The 18,905-nt window shown below is 38.2% G+C and overlaps 1 protein-coding gene across 20 annotated transcripts in view; it reads right to left on the minus strand.

The window, feature by feature from the left end:
- The window catches only part of C2CD5 (C2 calcium dependent domain containing 5), an 86,959-nt gene extending 68,100 nt beyond the window's left edge, over positions 1–18,859 (minus strand). For all 20 annotated transcript variants that reach the window (XM_070453767.1, XM_070453765.1, XM_070453762.1 and 17 more), the window contains exons 1-5: positions 18,770–18,859; positions 7,520–7,606; positions 5,611–5,782; positions 3,967–4,062; positions 1,356–1,511 (exon numbers count right to left, since the gene is read on the minus strand). In XM_070453767.1, the coding sequence (XP_070309868.1) occupies positions 1,356–1,511; positions 3,967–4,062; positions 5,611–5,782; positions 7,520–7,606; positions 18,770–18,859 (601 nt within the window). The remainder of the gene's footprint in view (positions 1–1,355; positions 1,512–3,966; positions 4,063–5,610; positions 5,783–7,519; positions 7,607–18,769) is intronic.
- Between the last annotated feature and the right edge of the window lie 46 nt (positions 18,860–18,905).

An 18,905-nucleotide genomic window follows, 5' to 3' on the forward strand; every position in this document is an offset into this window, starting at 1 on the left:
TACCTGGTACCTACTCCTATAGTCAAGGAGGTAAGATATTATTAGCTACATTTTCCAGACGTGCTAAGTAAGGTTCACTCATTCATGCATTCATTTACTAAATAATTTCTAGCTGTATACTGTGTGCCTGGCACTCTTTTCTTCTGTGCTAGAGATACAGAGTGGAACAAGAAAGGTAAAGCCCTAAAACTAGTGGTATACTAGTATACTGGGGGGAGAAACAGATAAAAAACAAGTAAACAAGTATTACATATAATATAAATAAAATACATAGAATATACAGCACATAATACACTTTAATATATTATAAATATAATAAATTATATATGATTTCTTAATATGTAGACTAAATACAATAAAACACATTAAATTAATATATTAACAGTAACATATTAAATATTATGCATATGCATTCAAACATTAAATATTTGTAAATATTTAAAATTTTATCAATTATATTAAAAATTTATAAATATTAAGTACATGTTAATATACTTAATAATATATTAATAACTACAAATATATCTATATTTCTATTTAAATATGCAAATTTATTATAAACACATTTGCATTTATTAAATACGAATGTAAGATATGTATTATCTGATATATACGAGAATGAATGTATGTGTGTGTGTGTGTGTGCACATGCACATACATATAAATACAAACTTTAGATGGAAATAAGTTCTTCAAAGGAAAACAAAGTAATGGGGTAAGGGTGGCAGGGGAATAGGGCCTAAAAGGAGGTATAAATTGTCAGAGAAGGACTATGAAAAGACATTTAAACAAAAAGCCTAGGGGCTTTCCTGGTGGCTCAGCAGTAAAGAATCTGCCCACAATACAGGAAAAATGATCTATTACGCAGGAGACCTGGGTTCAATCCCTGGGTTGGAAGATTCCCTGGAGGAGGGTATGGCAACCCACTCCAGTGTTCTTGCCAGGATAATGCCATGGACAGAGGAGCCTGGTGGGCTGCAGTTCATGGGCTGGCAAAGAGTCAGACACGACTGAGGTGACTGAGCAGGCAGGCAAACAAAAGGCCTCAGAGAGATCACCTAAGCTCTGACTACAAATAAACACTCAAAGGAGGAAAACTACTTCCCACTATTCCACTTCATAAGCAAAGTTCCTTCGACCACCTAGATAAAAAGGAACCATAAGCTTCTGATTCAGATTTCTTCTTGTTATAAGACAACAATGCACATGTGTTTAGCAGAAAGGGGCCAAGGATAGGGAAACAGTCAGTTACAATTCATAGCCTTCATTGTAAAGTTTTAGTAACATGTCAAAAGGAAGTGAAGAATTTTGGAGGATTAAGTCAATCAGTCATGAAGTTATTATTTTTCAAATACCTGACATTAAAGAAATGAGCCTCTGTCTGGCCTCATTTGATGCCCTTGGCGTGCGAATTCGATCAATCCATTGATACTCTGGGTCTTCATTGACCACAAGTTCTTCTACAAATCCATGAATTATTACAGCTCTATAGCACTTTGGAATAGATGTTGCTGTTAAAGAAAATTATTTATTATGTTCTGTTTATCACAAAATTAAATTCAACCCTTTAAAAATGCACAACTAGTTCTTACCTTGTGGATACATACTACAAGAACATCTTTTATTGTGATAACCTCAGTGGAATCATAATAATACTTCCAATCAAACAGTCTTCTATTGCTTCTAATGATTATTCTTAGAAACAATCATTTTCTTTCATGAGACTTCTCACCTTTCTCATATAAGCATAGTAGATACAAACTGTATTTTTATAATATACAAAATAGATACACACCATCTTAAATAGTATTCAATACAAAATATAAAAAAGTCAAAATTAAACTAAGCTAAGTAGGTGTTATATAAAAAATCAGAAAGCAGATAACGAATGCCAAAAACCTCTAATTACTGGAAGTCCTTTTAAGAAGTTCTGAACACCTCATAATGCAGCCTCAAAAATCAAACCATTACCTTTCTGATTTAATCTGAGAAGTCCTACAGGTTTGTAGTTCCTAATAATCCATGACTCCATGGCCAACTGGTTCAGTAGTCATCTCACTACTCAACAGACTCATTCAAAACTGAGAACAACAAAGCTCACTGGATTTATCAAAAAGGGGAGAATTCGAGAATTCACACTTTCTCAACCAATAAAAAAAATTCTATTAATATCAACATCTGGGAAACAAATCTGATGTGTGGCATATTTACACTTAATTCATATGGGCTATTCAAAATCAGATAATACTGATATGGAGCCATTTGTGGTGGAGTCATTAGTTTCAAGCCATTCATGTACCTTGAAACTAACTCAACTATTTAGGAGTTTTCAACCCTGTTAGCTCAGGCTGGCTATGAACTGCCCAGAACTGCTTAATTGCAACCCCATATTTCATGGCATTTGCAAGGCTCCATACCTGTAGATGCTTATGTCGTTCTGGATAGTACCACGGTACTCCGCTCCTATCTTTCAGCATCCTATACCAGCATAAAATGCCACTGCATTTTTCTTTTTTGTGACAGTTATTCAAAGCTTAATTATAGTCGGATCTTTCACACATTTGACAAAAATAACTTGTTCTAATTTATGAAAAAATGTAATAGGCAGTAAAATATTAATTTTTATAAAATAAGACAAATATGTGAAAATTATTTTAAGATTTTGTTTACTGGTACAAGAGTAAAACTTAAACTAGATGAGCAGCTTGCAATCTTCTCTATAAGTTAGTGTTCAATAAATATGCTTTTTAAATAATTCTGCTTTTTAAAGCCATCTGAGACTTCTGCAAGATATACATGTCCATCCACCACAAATGGTTCCACGTCTATACTGTCTGATTTTGAACAACCCATTTGAATTAGGTCTGAATATTCCACACATGTAGCCTCATCAAATATGTTTCCCAATGTAGATATTAATGGATTTGTCTTCATTGATTAAGAAAGTGCAACAAGTTCTCTCCACTCGAGTTGTCTCTGACCACTGACTACCTGCTGACATCAAGGTAGTGTAGGCTATGTTCAAATACAGTGTATCAGCTGTTTTATATCACAATGTTTTATATTACACATGGGCTCACACCTAGTTTAAGAATGCACTCATTTTCTTTCAACATGTAGCCTTGATGAACTGTGGGCTCATTCTCTATATATCAGTTTGGGTTTATTCCCTTAATTATTACGTTTTGAGTTAAGAATGTGCCAAATGCTAGCACACTTTGCATTCCTGTAACTAATTTCTCTAAGGCTGAATTAATTTGTTGCACTGCAGGAAAAAACTTTTCACCTTTATCTTCAATCTTGTTTCCAGTCATTCTTAGATATTTCTTATGTAGTGTTTTACCAATCAATTCTCCACCTCAAACCCAGTATCACTAAACATAAGGTTTAAGTAAATATCCTCTCTAACATATGGATTCTTCTTTAAAAATTCTGAAAAAGATTCAAAAATCTTCACCTGTTACTCTTTCTAATGGTGTTAAGTGACTGTAACCAGCGGTAATTAATGTGATTCCCTCTATTCATGCTCTGTGGGCCTGGGCGGAGGCTGGCATAGAGACTAGAGAAGGCAGAGAGCGGGGGAACAGCCAAAGGCAGCCTCCCTGTGGGCCAATGTGACATCGTCATGACAGCCACATGCACAGAAATGCCCCACTGGATTTATCTGGAAAAAACTTTCTATGAACTTGTGAAAAATTGGCTATCATCTACTTTAAAATCAGATCTAAGTTTCCAGAGCTACAGCAATTAGTTTTGAAAAACTAGCAATTTTCTCTTTGACATTAAGACCAAAGTATGATAGGTTTTCTGTTAGCCTTCTGAAATATTAATTTGATTTCTAATATTTAACATTTATTAATATTTTCATATTTATTAATATAAACATGTATAAGTTAACAAAATTTTCTCATATTAATAAACTTATTAAATGTCCTGTCAAATGAGTAATAAAATATATTTACTTACTGCAAAAGAATTTGACTCCACATGATGACTGCCTGAATCGATTTAAATCATTGAAGAGGTCTACTTTGACAACTACATTGATTTCCCCACGGATACCTGTAATTTCAAAAGGAAAATCAAGTTTCCTCCTTTAGAAAATAAAGCATAATTAAATAATCAGCAAATAAATGCCAATTAATGATTTTGAAATAATGTATCAATCATAATAGCAATGCTAATCTTGTTTCCTAATTATTTTTATTCTACAGACGCTCTATTTAAGTAAATACTGTTCCCAACTTATTTTACCATTTTAAATATCAGTAAAAATACAGAATATGAATAATGTCACAATACACACAAATCTCATCAAACATCTTACCTTCTTATATTAAACTACTATCAATGGAATTGCCAGGTCAAAAATGTAACATAGGCAGAAAAGTGCAAGACTGTAGGCAGAAGCATCTGCCAGTTTCTTATGAGTCCACCTGCCCTTTTAAAGACATGACATTATTTTTAGGTTAGTGGTTCTCAACTTTTTGCCACTAGGCCCCTCTAATCTCAAAAATTATTGAGGATCTCAAAGAGTCTTTGTCTAGGTGGGGCAAAACCTATCTTCAATATTTACAATGTTACAAATTTAAACTGAGAATTCAGAAAAATATTTACCTATTACTTCATTTAAACTAACAGGAAATCCATTTATGTCAAAATAAATATTTTTGTAAAAATAACTATATTTTGAAAAACAAAAAAATGTTTAATGATAAGATTGTCACTACATTTTTTCGAACCTCTATAGTGTGTAACTTAATGAAATATTTAGATTCTCATTTCTGCTCTGCATTCAGTGTGTGGTAACATATTATCATAAGACCTCTAGAAAGCTCCACTGTAACTTCGTAAGAAAATAAGGCTAAAAATGGCAAATGGCATACATATAAGTGTCATGCCGAAAACAGTTTTCATCTCACTTCTCGTGGCCTGTGAAAGTATCTCGGGGACACACAGATGTCTCCAGACCAGACTTTGAGAACTTTAGGTAACAAAAAGCCTTTGAACACTTTTCTTCCTTTCAAGAATTTTTAAGCAGAAAAGTTTCAAAATCATTCATTTTAAAGTATGCTTTAGAAACAGAGTACTAATATTAGATGATTTTCAAAATGATGTATTTGCTTACTATATTGCACAAATGCAGCAAGCATTATTCCAAATTATGGTCAGAAAAGTTACAATTCTACCAACAATACATACTACCACATGTCTATTAAAACAAAAGCCATATTTTTTAAAAAAACCAAGTTTAGCACAAGTCTTTAAGATAAATTAAAAGATTGTGAGGACTTCCCTGGTGGTCCAGTGATTAAGTATAGGTCTGCCAATGCTGGAGACACGAGTTCAAATCCCTGGCCCAGGAAGATCCCATATGACACCCGGGGCAAGTCCGTGCACAACTGCCGAGCCTGAGCTCTGGAACCCGTGAGCCACAACTACTGAAGCCCGGGCACCTGGAGCCCACACTCCACAACAGAGCAGCTCTCGCTCACCTCAGCTAGAGAAAAGCCCACGCAGCAACAAAGACCCAGCACAACCAAAAATAATTTTGAAGAATTAATTTTTTAAAAAAGGTTGTGACTTAATTTCTTAAAATGTACTGCTTACCGTGAATGGTATCATAAATTGGAAACCATCCTGAGATGACAGTTGCAGCCTCACTGTACAGTAAAGGATCAATGTCAATGTACACCTTACCAATGGCATCATTTGCACTATACGTATCATGGTCAAGAACTGTGATCTGGAGAGGTTCATCTTGTAAATCTTCATCATCCACCTAAAAAAGATACTTTAAAAGTTAAGTCTTATAATAAAAATATAATAAAAATCTTCATTACCATAAATGTATGCATAATGTAGAAGATTACTTATCTCTGGGAAAAAAAAAATCTTACAGATTTCTCTCTAAGTAAAGGTAGAGAGACTTGTCATCAGAGAAATGCAAAAGAAAACCAGTGAGGGGGGACTGGGATGGGGAATACATGTAAATCCATGGCTAATTCATATCAATGTATAACAAAAACTACTGTAATGATGTAAAGTAATTAGCCTCCAACTAATAAAAATTAAAAAAAAAAAAAAAAAAAAAATAAGTTTAAAAAAAAAAAAAAAAGAAAACCAGTGAGATACCACCTCACATTTACATACTTTGTGTTAAAACTGTCATCAAGTCTGGTGAAATCTACCTCCAAAATCTAAATATCTTCCTCTGGTGGTTAACATATGAGACAGTTCAAAGTAAAAGAATGCAAATGAGCCTTAGCCATAAGAAATCAAATTCACCTCATTCATAATAAAAATGCACATTAAAATTATATTGTGAAAACCACTTCAGACCTACTAAGATGACTGACATTTTTAAAATAAATAAATATTGACAAGAATATGGAAAAACTGAAACTCTCAAGACATGCTGGTGGGAATGCAAAATGGTGCAACCACTGTGGAAAAGTTTGGCAGTTCCTTAAAAAGCTAAACACAGAAATAACCATAAGCCACTCCACTTCTAGGTATATACCCAAAAGAACTGAAAACAAAGATTCAAACAGATCCTTCTATGTCGGTGTTCACTAGTGTGGCATTAGTCACAACAGCCGAAAGGCAGAAACAAATCCAAGTGTTCAAAAACAGATGAAGAGAATAAACAAAATACAGTATGTTCGTTAAGATAGAATATTATTCAGCCATAAAAAGAAATTTGGATACACACTGCACAACACAGATGAACCCTGAAAACATCATGTTAAGTGAAAAAAGCCACACACAAGGGGACAAATACTTATGATTCCACTTATATGAAATATTTACAAAGGCAAATTCAGAGACAGAAAGTAGATGAGAGGTTATAAGCGGTAGGGGAGAGGAGGGCATAGGGAGTTGGTGCTGAATGAGTAGTTTCTCTGAAGTGACCATAGAGTTTTGGAAATAGTGGTGATGCTTGCATATCACTGTATGCAGGTAAATGCAATTAATGTTGTTGTACTGTACACTTAAAAATGGTTAAAATGGTAATATTTATGTTTTTACAAAATTCAAAAACTTTTAATCTGTACACAGTTCTTAAGTGATTTTTGGTATATGCTAAAATCCAGAGGAAAATTATTACATAATAATATAATCTCTTTTTAATCTGGGCTCTCCTATTCGTACACCATTTTTCTAAACTGTAACATAATTTTTTTGAAAATTCAATATTCCTAGGACTTCCCAGCTGTTACTAGTGGTAAAGAATATGCCTGCCGATGCAGGAGATGCAGGTTTGATCCCTGGGTTGAGAAGATGCCCTGGAAGATGAACCCATTCCAGTATTCTTGCCTGGAGAATCCCATGGGCAGAGGCTAATGGGGCTGAAAAGAGACACAATTGAGAGACTGAGCACACACATAGGAAAATATTTTCCTGGTGTAGAAAAACTACAATACCTGAAATAAAAGGTAGTACGATCATTCTTGGGGAGGGGAATGGGTCATCTCAAAGATACACATACAAAAAATGCTGACATTTAAAAACTTACCTCAAATTTAAACCACTCTGAGTTCCACTGCGGGTTGAGGGACTTGAGATACACATCTGTTTTAAAGGTGGTATTACCAAATTTTACCTAAAAACAAATGAGAAACAATTCAAATATACAGATCAAAAATGTGAATAAAAATAAAATTTAACATCAGCTAAGCAATGGGAAGATTAACCATGCAGAGGGAAAAAGACAATTATCCCTGAGATGAAAGGGGAGAAAACAGGACAGGTCCAGGTAAGTTGATAGATTATACCTGGGAACAAGGGAACAAAGGCTCACCCACTGTTCTGTTTGACTAGCTCTACCGATCCCCGGGTCAGGAAGATCCCCTGGAGAAGGACATGGCAACCCACTCCAGTATTCTTGCCTGGAGAATCCCCAAGGACAGAGGAGCCTGGCGGGATACAGTCCATGGGGTCACACAGAGTCGGACACGACTGAGCGATGAAGCACAGCACGGCACGGAGAGATTAAAATCAGACCATTATGTCAGTGTGAGGGCTTCCCTGGAGGCTCAGTCTGTAAAGATCCACCTGCAATGCAGGAGACCCAAGTTCAATCCCGAGTCGGTAAGATCCCATGGAGAAGGAAATGGCAACCCACTCTACTATTCTTGCCTGGAAAATCCCACGGACAGAGGAGCCTGGTGGGCTACAGTCCATGAGGTCACAAGTGTGGGATACGACTTAGTGGCTAATCCACCACCAAGTCCGTATGGAGGAAGTACCCAACACAGCCTTCCCTGAACAGCAGCTTAAACAAAAGAGCAAAGTCTTAAGGGTGGAGTACCAGCAAAACAAAAGTAGAAGGTAAAAAGGACAACTGTCTCACCAGCTCATCAAGGGAACCCAGAACTACGGCCTATTATTACAGGAACTTAGTAACATATACTCCTCTATTTTCTGACTTCCTCATATTTGTTATTTTTAAAAATCTTTACTTGTGTATACACAGTGATCAGCAATAAACCATGGTCATTAAGGTTTTATGTTCCTACGTTCGGGGACAATAAAAGGGGTTGGATGGGGAGTCTATCGGGTTTCACAGTTAGTCTTGGCGGGCACTAAACCAAAAAGAAAAAGTAAGAAGGAAAGGAAGATGGAAAGCAGGCTAAATCCCTGGGACGCTTCTAACAAAGAATGGAGATTGTGAAACCTCAGACTGGACTTGAGAAGCAGTCAGGAAGCTTAAGAGCAAAACAGATAAGAAACTACTTCCTAGATTGTCTCATCTTTCCTAAATTTAATCTTGCCAAGCTCTTTCCCAATTCTATCAGTTTTCACTAGTATGTATCACCCACCCTCAAAATTCACTAAAGGTTTATCCCAATACGCAGTAAAGAATTTTGCACATTGTAGATACTTAGGAAATGCTGGTTCAGTCAGATCACCCATGAAATCTTTCCTTCCTGACTTACAATCCTACTTTTAGTATTATAATACTGGCAGATATTAATGTTTAATCAGTCCAGAAAATATTCCAAAAGCAAAATACCCAAAACTATTTAATGTTTAATCAGTCCAGAAAATATTCTAAAAGCAAAATACCCAAAACTATAGTCATTATCTTCTGTACATTTTATCACGCAATTTGAATTATCAGAGATGATACCCACCATTTTGTACCTAGGCAGTTGCGTCAGAGGGTAGAAAAAGTTTAAGAAATTACACAAAAATGGTTAAGTTTTTGCATGATGTGTGTGCTTAGCTGCTCACTCGTGTCTCACGCTTTGTGATCCCATGAACTGTAGGCAGCCAGGCTCCACTGTTCATGGAATTTTCCAGGCAAGAATACTGAAGTGGGTTGCCATTTCCTATTCCATCAGGCATGGTAAGGACTATAATAAATAAGAAACTGAGAAAAAGGATTTGCCAAATATGTCACAAACAGCTAGTTTCCTTGATATCTAACAAGTTCCTACAAAGCAGTAAGAAAAAGATCAATAAACCAACTGAAAATCGGAAATTCAAAGAAATGGAAATGCAGATGAGAACTTTTTAATATATCAAAAGATGAAAACAAACTAAACCAACATGTTGACTACTTAGGTTGACAGAGGTCAAGAAGTCTGAAAAAGCAGTGTGAGTGTTTCATGCTCATACTCTTGCTGTGAGTGTAAATTTGAACAATCTTCACAAAGTGCAGTCTGACAACGTTTATCAGAATGTTAAATGCCCATACCCTTTACATTCATACAGAGATGCGCAATGACATATACAAGCAGCATTATAGTGGCAAATGATTGGAAGCAACCTAGATGTCCATCAATTGGGAACTGGCTAAATCAAGTACGGGAAAGCTGCACGATGCAGTGCTAAACAGAAAAATGAAGCCATTCTCCAAACACTAGTGCAGAACAATGTCTAAGGGCCTAGGTGTGATCCCTGGTCAGGGAACTAAGATCCCACATACCACAACTAAGACCATGTGCTACAAGCAGAGAAGTCTGTGTGCTGAACCAAAGAGCCCAGTGCAGCCAAAATAAATTGAATTTAAAAATTTTAAAAAAAAGGAATCATATCTAAGATACATCTCTACTACAGGACGGTGAGTACAGCATTCTTTGTGGAGGAAAAAAATGACAAATCATAAGGCATATGACATATGCCTATATGTGCACAGATTATTCCTGGAAAGATATACACAAATATTAACAGAGGACACTGAAAAAACAAAACAGATCAGTTGAAGGAGAGGCAATGAGAGGCTGACTCGTTTTGTACCTGTTGAATTTTGACATGCATGTATATTACCTATTTCTTGAATGGGCTATTTTAAAAGTCAAAAACATCAAAAATTAAAATAAATTCAAATGGCAAAAACTTTGTTTAAATTCAAATTATAGAACTCTGGATTCACTTCCAGGAATTTATCCTAAAGAAGTACTTTCACATGTGGCCCCTCTCCCCAAAAATATACAAAAGCCTAGTGACAACAAGAAAGTGACTGAATCACACACTCCCTACTAAAGAATGGAGTTGACTATATACGCTGTGAGGGGAATATGTCCATGGCATAATAACTGGAAAAAACAAGAAATATATGATATGTAAAAGTTGCTTTTTTTAGAGGCAGGAGTTGACAGGTACATGCCAAAAATGGGACAGCAATGATCTCTGAAGAAGGAACTGATAAGGGACCAGATAAGACAGGACAGTGTTGTAAGAAGTAAGGGGCTTTCAAGTTTACTTCTGAGTATTTGAATCTTTTGTAACAGGAGTTATTCATGCTCAGCTGGCTCTCAGTACCGAGGTATTGGTTCCAGGACTCCTCCCTGCCCCTCGCCCAACCCACAGAGAGCCAAATTTGTGGATGCTCAAGTCCCTTATATAAAATGGTACAGTATTTGCACATAAATTCCTGTACAGGAAATATGCACAATTTCCTGTACACTTTAAATCATCTCTAGGTTACCTTTAGTACCTAATACAATGTAAATGCTATATGCATGCGTGTCAAGTCACTTCAGCAGTGTCCAACTCTTTGCAACCCTATGCACTGTGGCCCACCAGGCTCCCCTGTCCAAGGAATTCTCCAGGCAAGAATACTGGAGTGGGTTGCCACTTCCTTCTCTAAAATGCTATGTAAATAGTTGTAAATACAACATGTGCGTGTGTGCTAAGTCACTTCAGTCCTGTCTCTTTGTGACCCTACGGACTGTAGCCCACCAGGCTCCTCTGTCCATGGGATTCTCAAGGCAAGACTACTGGGTTGCCATTCCCTTCACCAGCGGATCTTCCCAACCCAGGGATTCAACCCCAACCTTGTCTCAAGTCTCCTGCATTGGCAGGTAGGTTCTTTACCGCTAATGCCACCTGGGAAGCCCATACTATGTAAATAGCTGCCACACACAAAAAATTCAAGTGTTGCTTTTTGGAACTTTCTGGAATTTTTTTTTTTCCAAATATTTTCTACCTGCAGTTGGTTGAATCCACGGAAGCAGACCCCAGGGGTGTGAAGGGCCAACTGTATTACTGTGTAACTATCTTTTTACCTTTAAATCACAAATGTAAAAGAAATGAAATGACGAAAAAGACCCCTCAGAAGAAACCTGCTCGCTACTTCTTCAATGTTTATTACATTTCAACATTCAAAACATGAAAGAAATATTTATTTTTTAATTTACCTAAAAACTACTTTATTTGAAGTAAAATATCATTAGGATTCATAATACCATTCAACACCATTCGAAAGCCAAATGTACTCAAGGGTTTTGGCTCAACTGCCAAAAACCAGCATATCATTCCCTAAGTTATGATTTTTCCACCCTCTTAAGTTCTGTCCCACTACAGTGTTGTGCTATAATGTGCTTTTCTTTGAGGAGGGGGAGGTCAACTGCCAATTCCATCTACAGTAAAAATCTAACAGTCCCCATACTACTCTAAACCAACAAAAGATTTTAGAAGAAGAAAAAGGCCAGAGCGGGTACTCTGCCAACATTGCGGTGATTCCCAACCTACTAAAGAAGAATCAGAGTTCATTTGGTCTTATTTAATTCAAAGGAGATTTTATTACTCAGCAATTAAATGAATGCCTCACCATTTACCTAAAGAACATAAGGGATTTTAATGAGATTCCCTGGTAAGGTAAAGGCATTCTCTTTTCCCACTCATTAGCTAAATTACCTTGAGAAAGTTATTTAACCTGTTATTTAAAGCTGCTTCCTCCTCTGAAAAGAGGAGCTGCTGTAAGCATTAATCAGGATAATACATGTAGAGACCTAGCAAAATGTCTGGTAGAAGATGCTCATTAAATATTAATTTCTTTTCCTCTCCCAGTTCCTTCAAAGGCTCCTGGGTAAACACAAAATGATAATGTAGTTTAGCAGAACAGTTTGTAACATGCACATTAATATATTTTGATTAATAATTCCCTTGTACAGAATCCCATCCCATTCATCCTGGAGATTCCCATGTAATAGTCATCTTTAAGTACTACTTGGTCTTCACTGGCTTCCTGAAAGCCTCATATCATATATAACAGAAATTCCCTTAACCAATACAACCAGGACCAATATCTGAGTAGTCAAATAATTTGGTTAGATCAGATAATCATTAAAAATGATACAAGCAGTAAACATTTTCAAATAAAAACAGGCAAATAAATATTCATTTTTCTGTCTTTTATCATAAAACTAAAGGCCTCATCTTTGATTAAGGATCCACTGCTGATAGTTCTATAGCATCTTTTTTGTATAAACAACACCCTTAATGTACCATCTATGTCTGCCAGTTTGGGTTTCCTTTTAATGCAGTAGAGAGACTTTCCTGGTAGTCCAGTGGCTAAGTCTCTGCACTTCCAATGCAGGGGGCCCAGGTACGATCCCTGGTCAGGGAACTAGATCCCACATGCCACAGCTAAGACCTGGTGCAGCCATATAAACAAATAAATTATTTTTTTTCAAGACTTAAAATTACTGGTAAAAAAAAAAAAAAACTATGGATAGAGAATACTCGTTTTAAAATCTTCATCTAATTCAGGAGTAATTTTTAGCAACTGTATCCATAAGTCTTTACATAGCATTATCAACTTCATTATCCCACTTAAATCACTGATTTGTATGAGGTTTAAACAAATAACAGTAACAATCAGAGTTGGCATAAACAGGGTAGGGAATAAACACAACCGCCTCTTAGTAATACATCAGAGCTGATGGGAGAAACATGCACACTAGAGCAGAATCTAATGATGCGCGGTATTCAAAAATGTGTTTACGGCAGAAATGCAGAGCATTGGAGACCGTAATGAGTCAGTTGGGAGAAACTGGTTAAGAGAGCACCAACCATACAGACTTCTCCCCCTCCTTTTCAGACCACTTGGTAATCTGTATCCATCTGAGCCACCAGGGCAGCCCATCCCACTTCTTTTCAACAAGAACCCTCTCTTCCATTTCATGTGCTCTATCCCCTCCTTTTGCTTTTATCAAGTTTGTCCTATTCATCCAAAAAATGCTCCCTTCTCCTCTCTGCCTGTGGAGATGTTACCATCTTCCCAGTCCAGCACAAAGGTTTCTTATCACCAGCCCAGACTTCATTATGCCCCTTTCCTATGCATTCACACAGTAATGAGAGTCTACCCCATACAATGTATCCCTTTATTATACTGTAATCCTTCATTATCCCCTTTTTCCTGCATTAATCTTTCCCTTTCTGCTGGATTATTCCTACTAGCACACAAATATGTTCTAATATTTTCTAATTTATGTTTTAAGTACTAAAAGCTGCATACCACCCCCCCACCCCAATATCACACTATTTCTCCTCTCCCCTCACAGTCACATTTCTTGAAACGGCTGCCTATTCACGCCACCCTTATTTCCTTACTCCCGTGTTCAGGGCATGTGTGCTATGTCGCTTCAGTCGGGTCCAACTCTTCGTGACCCTGTGGACTGTGGCCCTCCAGGCTCCTCTGTCCATGGGGTTCTCCCATGGAGTGGGCTGTCATGCCCTCCTCCAGCGGATCTCTCCAACCCAGGGACTGAACTTGGGTCTCTTACTATGTCTGTTGTCTCCGCAGGTGGGTTCTTTACCATGAGCGCCACCTGGGAAGCCCTCCTGCGTGCGTACTTAACTACTGTATGGGTTTCCGGCCTCGTCACTCCTTCTGAGTGTCAACGCCTTCTAAGACATTACTTTCCTGATTCTCTCCTAAAATCACTGGCTGACAATATGTTTCGTTCCAATTCTCAACTTCTAATAAATTCTTAATGTCAAACTCATTCAAGGATCCATCCTTCTTCTTGCTCCCTCTTCTCTCCCCCTAAGTCAGTGGTTTGCAAAAGGGACAGAACCAACTTCCAAGGGAACTTTAAAAATTGCCAGCGGGTATTTTTGGGAAAAATAGTAGTAGTATTAAGTGAAGAAGGCCAGAGGTCCTAGGTGTCCTGCAATTCAAGAGACAGTCCCCAACAATGAAGACTTGTCCCATGTCATGACTATCAAATGTTCCCACCAGATAGCCAGATGGGTCAAAAACCTACCTAGAACCTAACTCAGTTTTACAAATATAAGTATTGTAATGGGGTTTAAATATACACTCACTTTAATATAAATAATTGTCAAGAAATACAACCACTGTGAAAATTAGTGGACAACTTTTTTCCCATGAGCTGACTATTTTGGAAAATCAGATAACCTATGGCAGTGAAGGCCCATCTGAGATGCCAACACTACACAACCGTCTCACTCTGTGAGAGGAGCAGTCATGTTCAGGAGATTGTACATGGAGGTGAGGCATTTGCTATCCTGAATCCCTGCTTTATTCTCTCCACATAGGGCACTTCTCACCACCTTGCATAGTCTCTCTTACTTAACAGTTTTCCTGATTAACTCTCTCCTCCCACTAAAAGCTAAGTTCCATGACTACAGAAGTTGTTTTGCTCACTGCTCTATGCCTGCATGCTGTACTATAGCCAGTACAGTATCTGATATATACAATGCCTCAATAAATATCATGGACTCAATCTGACTACTTCATGTCTTCTACTATGGTCATTAACAAGTATGTCCATATTAAAATACATATTATAAAATATTTTCATTTCTGTATCATATTACAGTTAGAGCATTATATTGATTCTTTAGAATTGTGAGCATGTAAAGACAGTAAAGGGAAGATTCCAAAATACCTGCTATATAAACGCAAGATTGGGTCTCACAGAGTTGAGAAGTACTGGACTGTGGGAGCTTATTTTTAACTCACACCTCTCTTCAAAACACCATAGTCACAAATCCGACCTTTATTCCTCAATAACTCCAATTAAAGGACCCAAAGACACTTCAAACTGAACATGCCCAAATGGAAGCTTATGCTCAGCCCACTCAATCAATCTCTCTGAACCCCATGAAGACTGAGAAAATTACTCCAGTGACACCAGAAAGCTAGGAATCATCTTTACATCTCCCTTTCCCTGGCCCCTACTCCAACCTACCAATTCCTCTACTATTTTAAAAGTGTATCTGGAATCCATCCACTTCTATTACCAAAACCATCATCTTGACCCTCACCATCTCTTTTTTGAACTATTATGAAATCTCTTAACTAGTTGCCTGCTCTTTCTCCTCTGCAGTCCATTCTCCGGACAGTAACAGAAATACTCATCTTGATAAGAGGTTCCCACTGAACTGAGAATCAAATCCAAACTTCAGTCATGGCCTCTAGGATCCTGCACAATTGGCTCCCTGACTAACTCCAGTGTTATCTCACAGTACTCACTCCTTCCCTTACTGCTTGCCAGCACACATCTCTTCCCTCACTTCCTGAAATAAGCCAATCCTCAGGATCTTCGCTCTGCTGAGGCGCTCTTCTCCTCCAGCCTCTCCACCACACACACACGCATCACCACCACCACGCGGCTCTTCCTTCTCACCCAGCAGCTCTGTGCCTAGCTGGCACTTCCTCGGGGGCCTCCGTTGATAATCCAACCTAAAGTCCCAGAGATGATTCTTCTTTTTTACTAGTTACTGACAATTAGAAAAGTGTATCTGCATATACTTATTTTTTCACTCCAGGACAGTGACTATGAAAATTAAACTTTTAATAGTCTACTACTTCTAAAAGGGTACAAGTACATGGTATTTAATTTTTTCTAAACTTTTTCTTTTGGATTGGTGTATAGCCGATTAACAACGTCATGATAATTTCAGGCAAATAATAAATGTAAACTTGCTGAGATTCTCTATTGCTTTTCTTTCATGACTCTCACCACTATTTGTAATTATAAATTTAATTTCCCTTTACTTTTTAATGTCTGGTTCTCCCACCAAAATATACAGTCCATAAAAACAGGAACCAAGAATATTTTATCGGTGACTACCAGCTAGATTGGTGACTACAAGATCTGGCAAACAGCAGACTCAGTAACTATTTGTTGAAAGAAGGAATGAATGAGTCACGGTTAAATCCAACTCCTCCCTCTCCAGCAAACACCATTTGTTACCAAGGCCTGAGAATGTTACCTCAGAAACATCCCTCAAATCTTCCGCCTTTAATTCATTCCCACTATCATTCTAAACATGCACACATTGTCTGGATAATTTTACCACTTTCTCAACTGATCTCCTTGCCTCGTCTCTCATCTATCCAGTCTATCAATAACATCACCATTCAAGTCATCCTAGAAACAACCTAATACAAAAATGATCTTATTTCATTTCTGCTTGAAAAACTTCCCCAGTCTTCCCTACACTCACAAAATAAAGGAAAATGCCTTTAATACAGAAAATGAGGTTGGCGCAAACCTACCTTTCCAGCTTTAACCTCCCAAAAGCTCCACTACCCACATATCCCCTCTGACACCAAGCAGATCACAAAGTAAGTTGGTCTCCTCACACACCATGTATCCCACTCTGCATCTCTGATGTTCTGGGCCTTTCCACTCTGCCTGGAAAATTCTGGGTATTCTACAAAGCCCAGCTCCAATGTCTCTTTCTTAGGAAGACTGCCTCAACCTTCAGAGACAGAATTAAGTTTCCAGAGTCTACAGAAACACCCATCATCTTGTCTGGAAAGGCAATATGAGCACAGTGGATTAACAGACCACAAGGCTATGGAGAATTACAAGGTTAAGTTACCTCTGGCAAATTATTTACTGTTCCTAGGCTTTTTTCAAATTGTAAAGCATTTTTAATTGTAAAAACAGTCAATACAGGTTGACAATGCAAATGTTATCTCAGAACATGTTCCCCTGGCTCCTGAACTTGCCTGGTTCCTTTGTACCAACAAGTCTTCATAGCATTTCTCAGGTATCATGATTCTTTTCAGATATGTTTTAATTGATTATGTGTACATACTGCTTGGAAACAAAAGTCTATATGATATTAAAACAAATCTGTTGTGTCCTTCTGGTACTTCCATTGTAAATGGGAAAATAAGAATACAATAATAGTAGGCTAGGTTGTGTGTTGTTCGTGCACTCGTGTCCAACTCTGTGACCCCATGGACTGCAGCCCTCCAGGCTCCTCTGTCCGTGGAATTCTCCAGGCAAGTATACTGGAGTGGGTAGCCCTTCCCTTTTCCAGGAGATATTCCCGATGCAATGATTGAACGCGGGTCTCCTGCTCTTCATGTAGCTTCTTTATGGCCTGAGTGAGCAGGGGAGTCCGATATAAAGACTAAGATGTAAGACTAAAATTTAAGATATAAAGATTAAGAATTGAAAAATACTTAGCACAGACCTGGCAATAACAAGACTCAATACATGTGAGCTACTATTTATTAACCTAAACTGTGCAGGTCAGTCTCTGACATACCTGAAAGCAAAGACTATGCTTTTGCAATCTGTGCAACTCCATGACTTCTCATCTGGCCCAAGAACACACTCAATAACTGTTTCTCAAATAAAAATGAAGTTGAGACTAAGAATGTCAATGTTTGGCTAGGTTAGAGAATCTTTAGGGACCGTGAACAGTATTTTATATTGAGATGGAATCAGGCTGTATATTATCATGTATCTATCAACTCGAAGCATTAATAGCCCAAACAATTACTGTTCTAATGCTCTGGCTCGTCCTGACAGTTTTTTATTACAGTATTACTAGGCTTCTTTCAGACTCAGGATTATTACTTTCCGGGCCCCAGGCCTGTGCTAATTTGCATGAGTTTTAAACTAATCATTAGATTTAAAAAGCAATTTTGCAATTTAAACCCATGGCACTTAATTGGCTTCCTACCTCAAGGCACTAAATTACCCTGAAACAGCTCATCAGACCTACCAGTCTATACAAGAGCAGAAAAGTGTTACACTTGGGTTTCAGAACTTGCACTGATGATTCAGAAATCACTGTTAAAGAGATCACCCTGCAGCTCTCCCGTGTCCATAACAGACTGTATCTACATTCTGAAACAACATCTCCATCACTCTAGCATTAAAAAACCAGGTACCCTCCCCGCAAAGAAGGGTGGATGTGGGGTGTGTGGTGTGTGTTTCAGTGGCCGCCTGGCCACGCCTTGGGATCTCCTGACTGGCGGGTGGCCTGTTAGGAGTCCTGACATCAGGGTCACCCCTGCAGACAGAGCAATTACAGCCTTGCCTCGCGGCTGAGCGTGCCGCTGACGCCTGCGGGCCGTGCACCCATTACATGGGCTGCAGTCTCAGCAGTCAGCTCTCCAGGGAGGGCTGGCCAAGCACCGCACTCGGCAGGCCGGGGGGCCGGGAACGGGCTGAGGGACTGCGGGCGAGGTGGCTAGGATCCTTCACAGGGCTTGGCGCTCCCTGCGTTTGGAGGGGCAGGACCTTGCACCAACCTCCACGAAGGCATCAGTCAGGTCACTAGCTCGGTCCATCACTGGTAAATGGCGCCCGGCCACGATTTTCACCTTCAGCTTCCCAGGCATCGTCTCGGCTTCGGCCTCTTCTTGGGCTCCTGCAGAAACAAACAAG

The sequence above is a fragment of the Odocoileus virginianus genome, chromosome 23 (genome assembly GCF_023699985.2).
Source record: "Odocoileus virginianus isolate 20LAN1187 ecotype Illinois chromosome 23, Ovbor_1.2, whole genome shotgun sequence".
Lineage (NCBI taxonomy): Eukaryota > Metazoa > Chordata > Mammalia > Artiodactyla > Cervidae > Odocoileus > Odocoileus virginianus.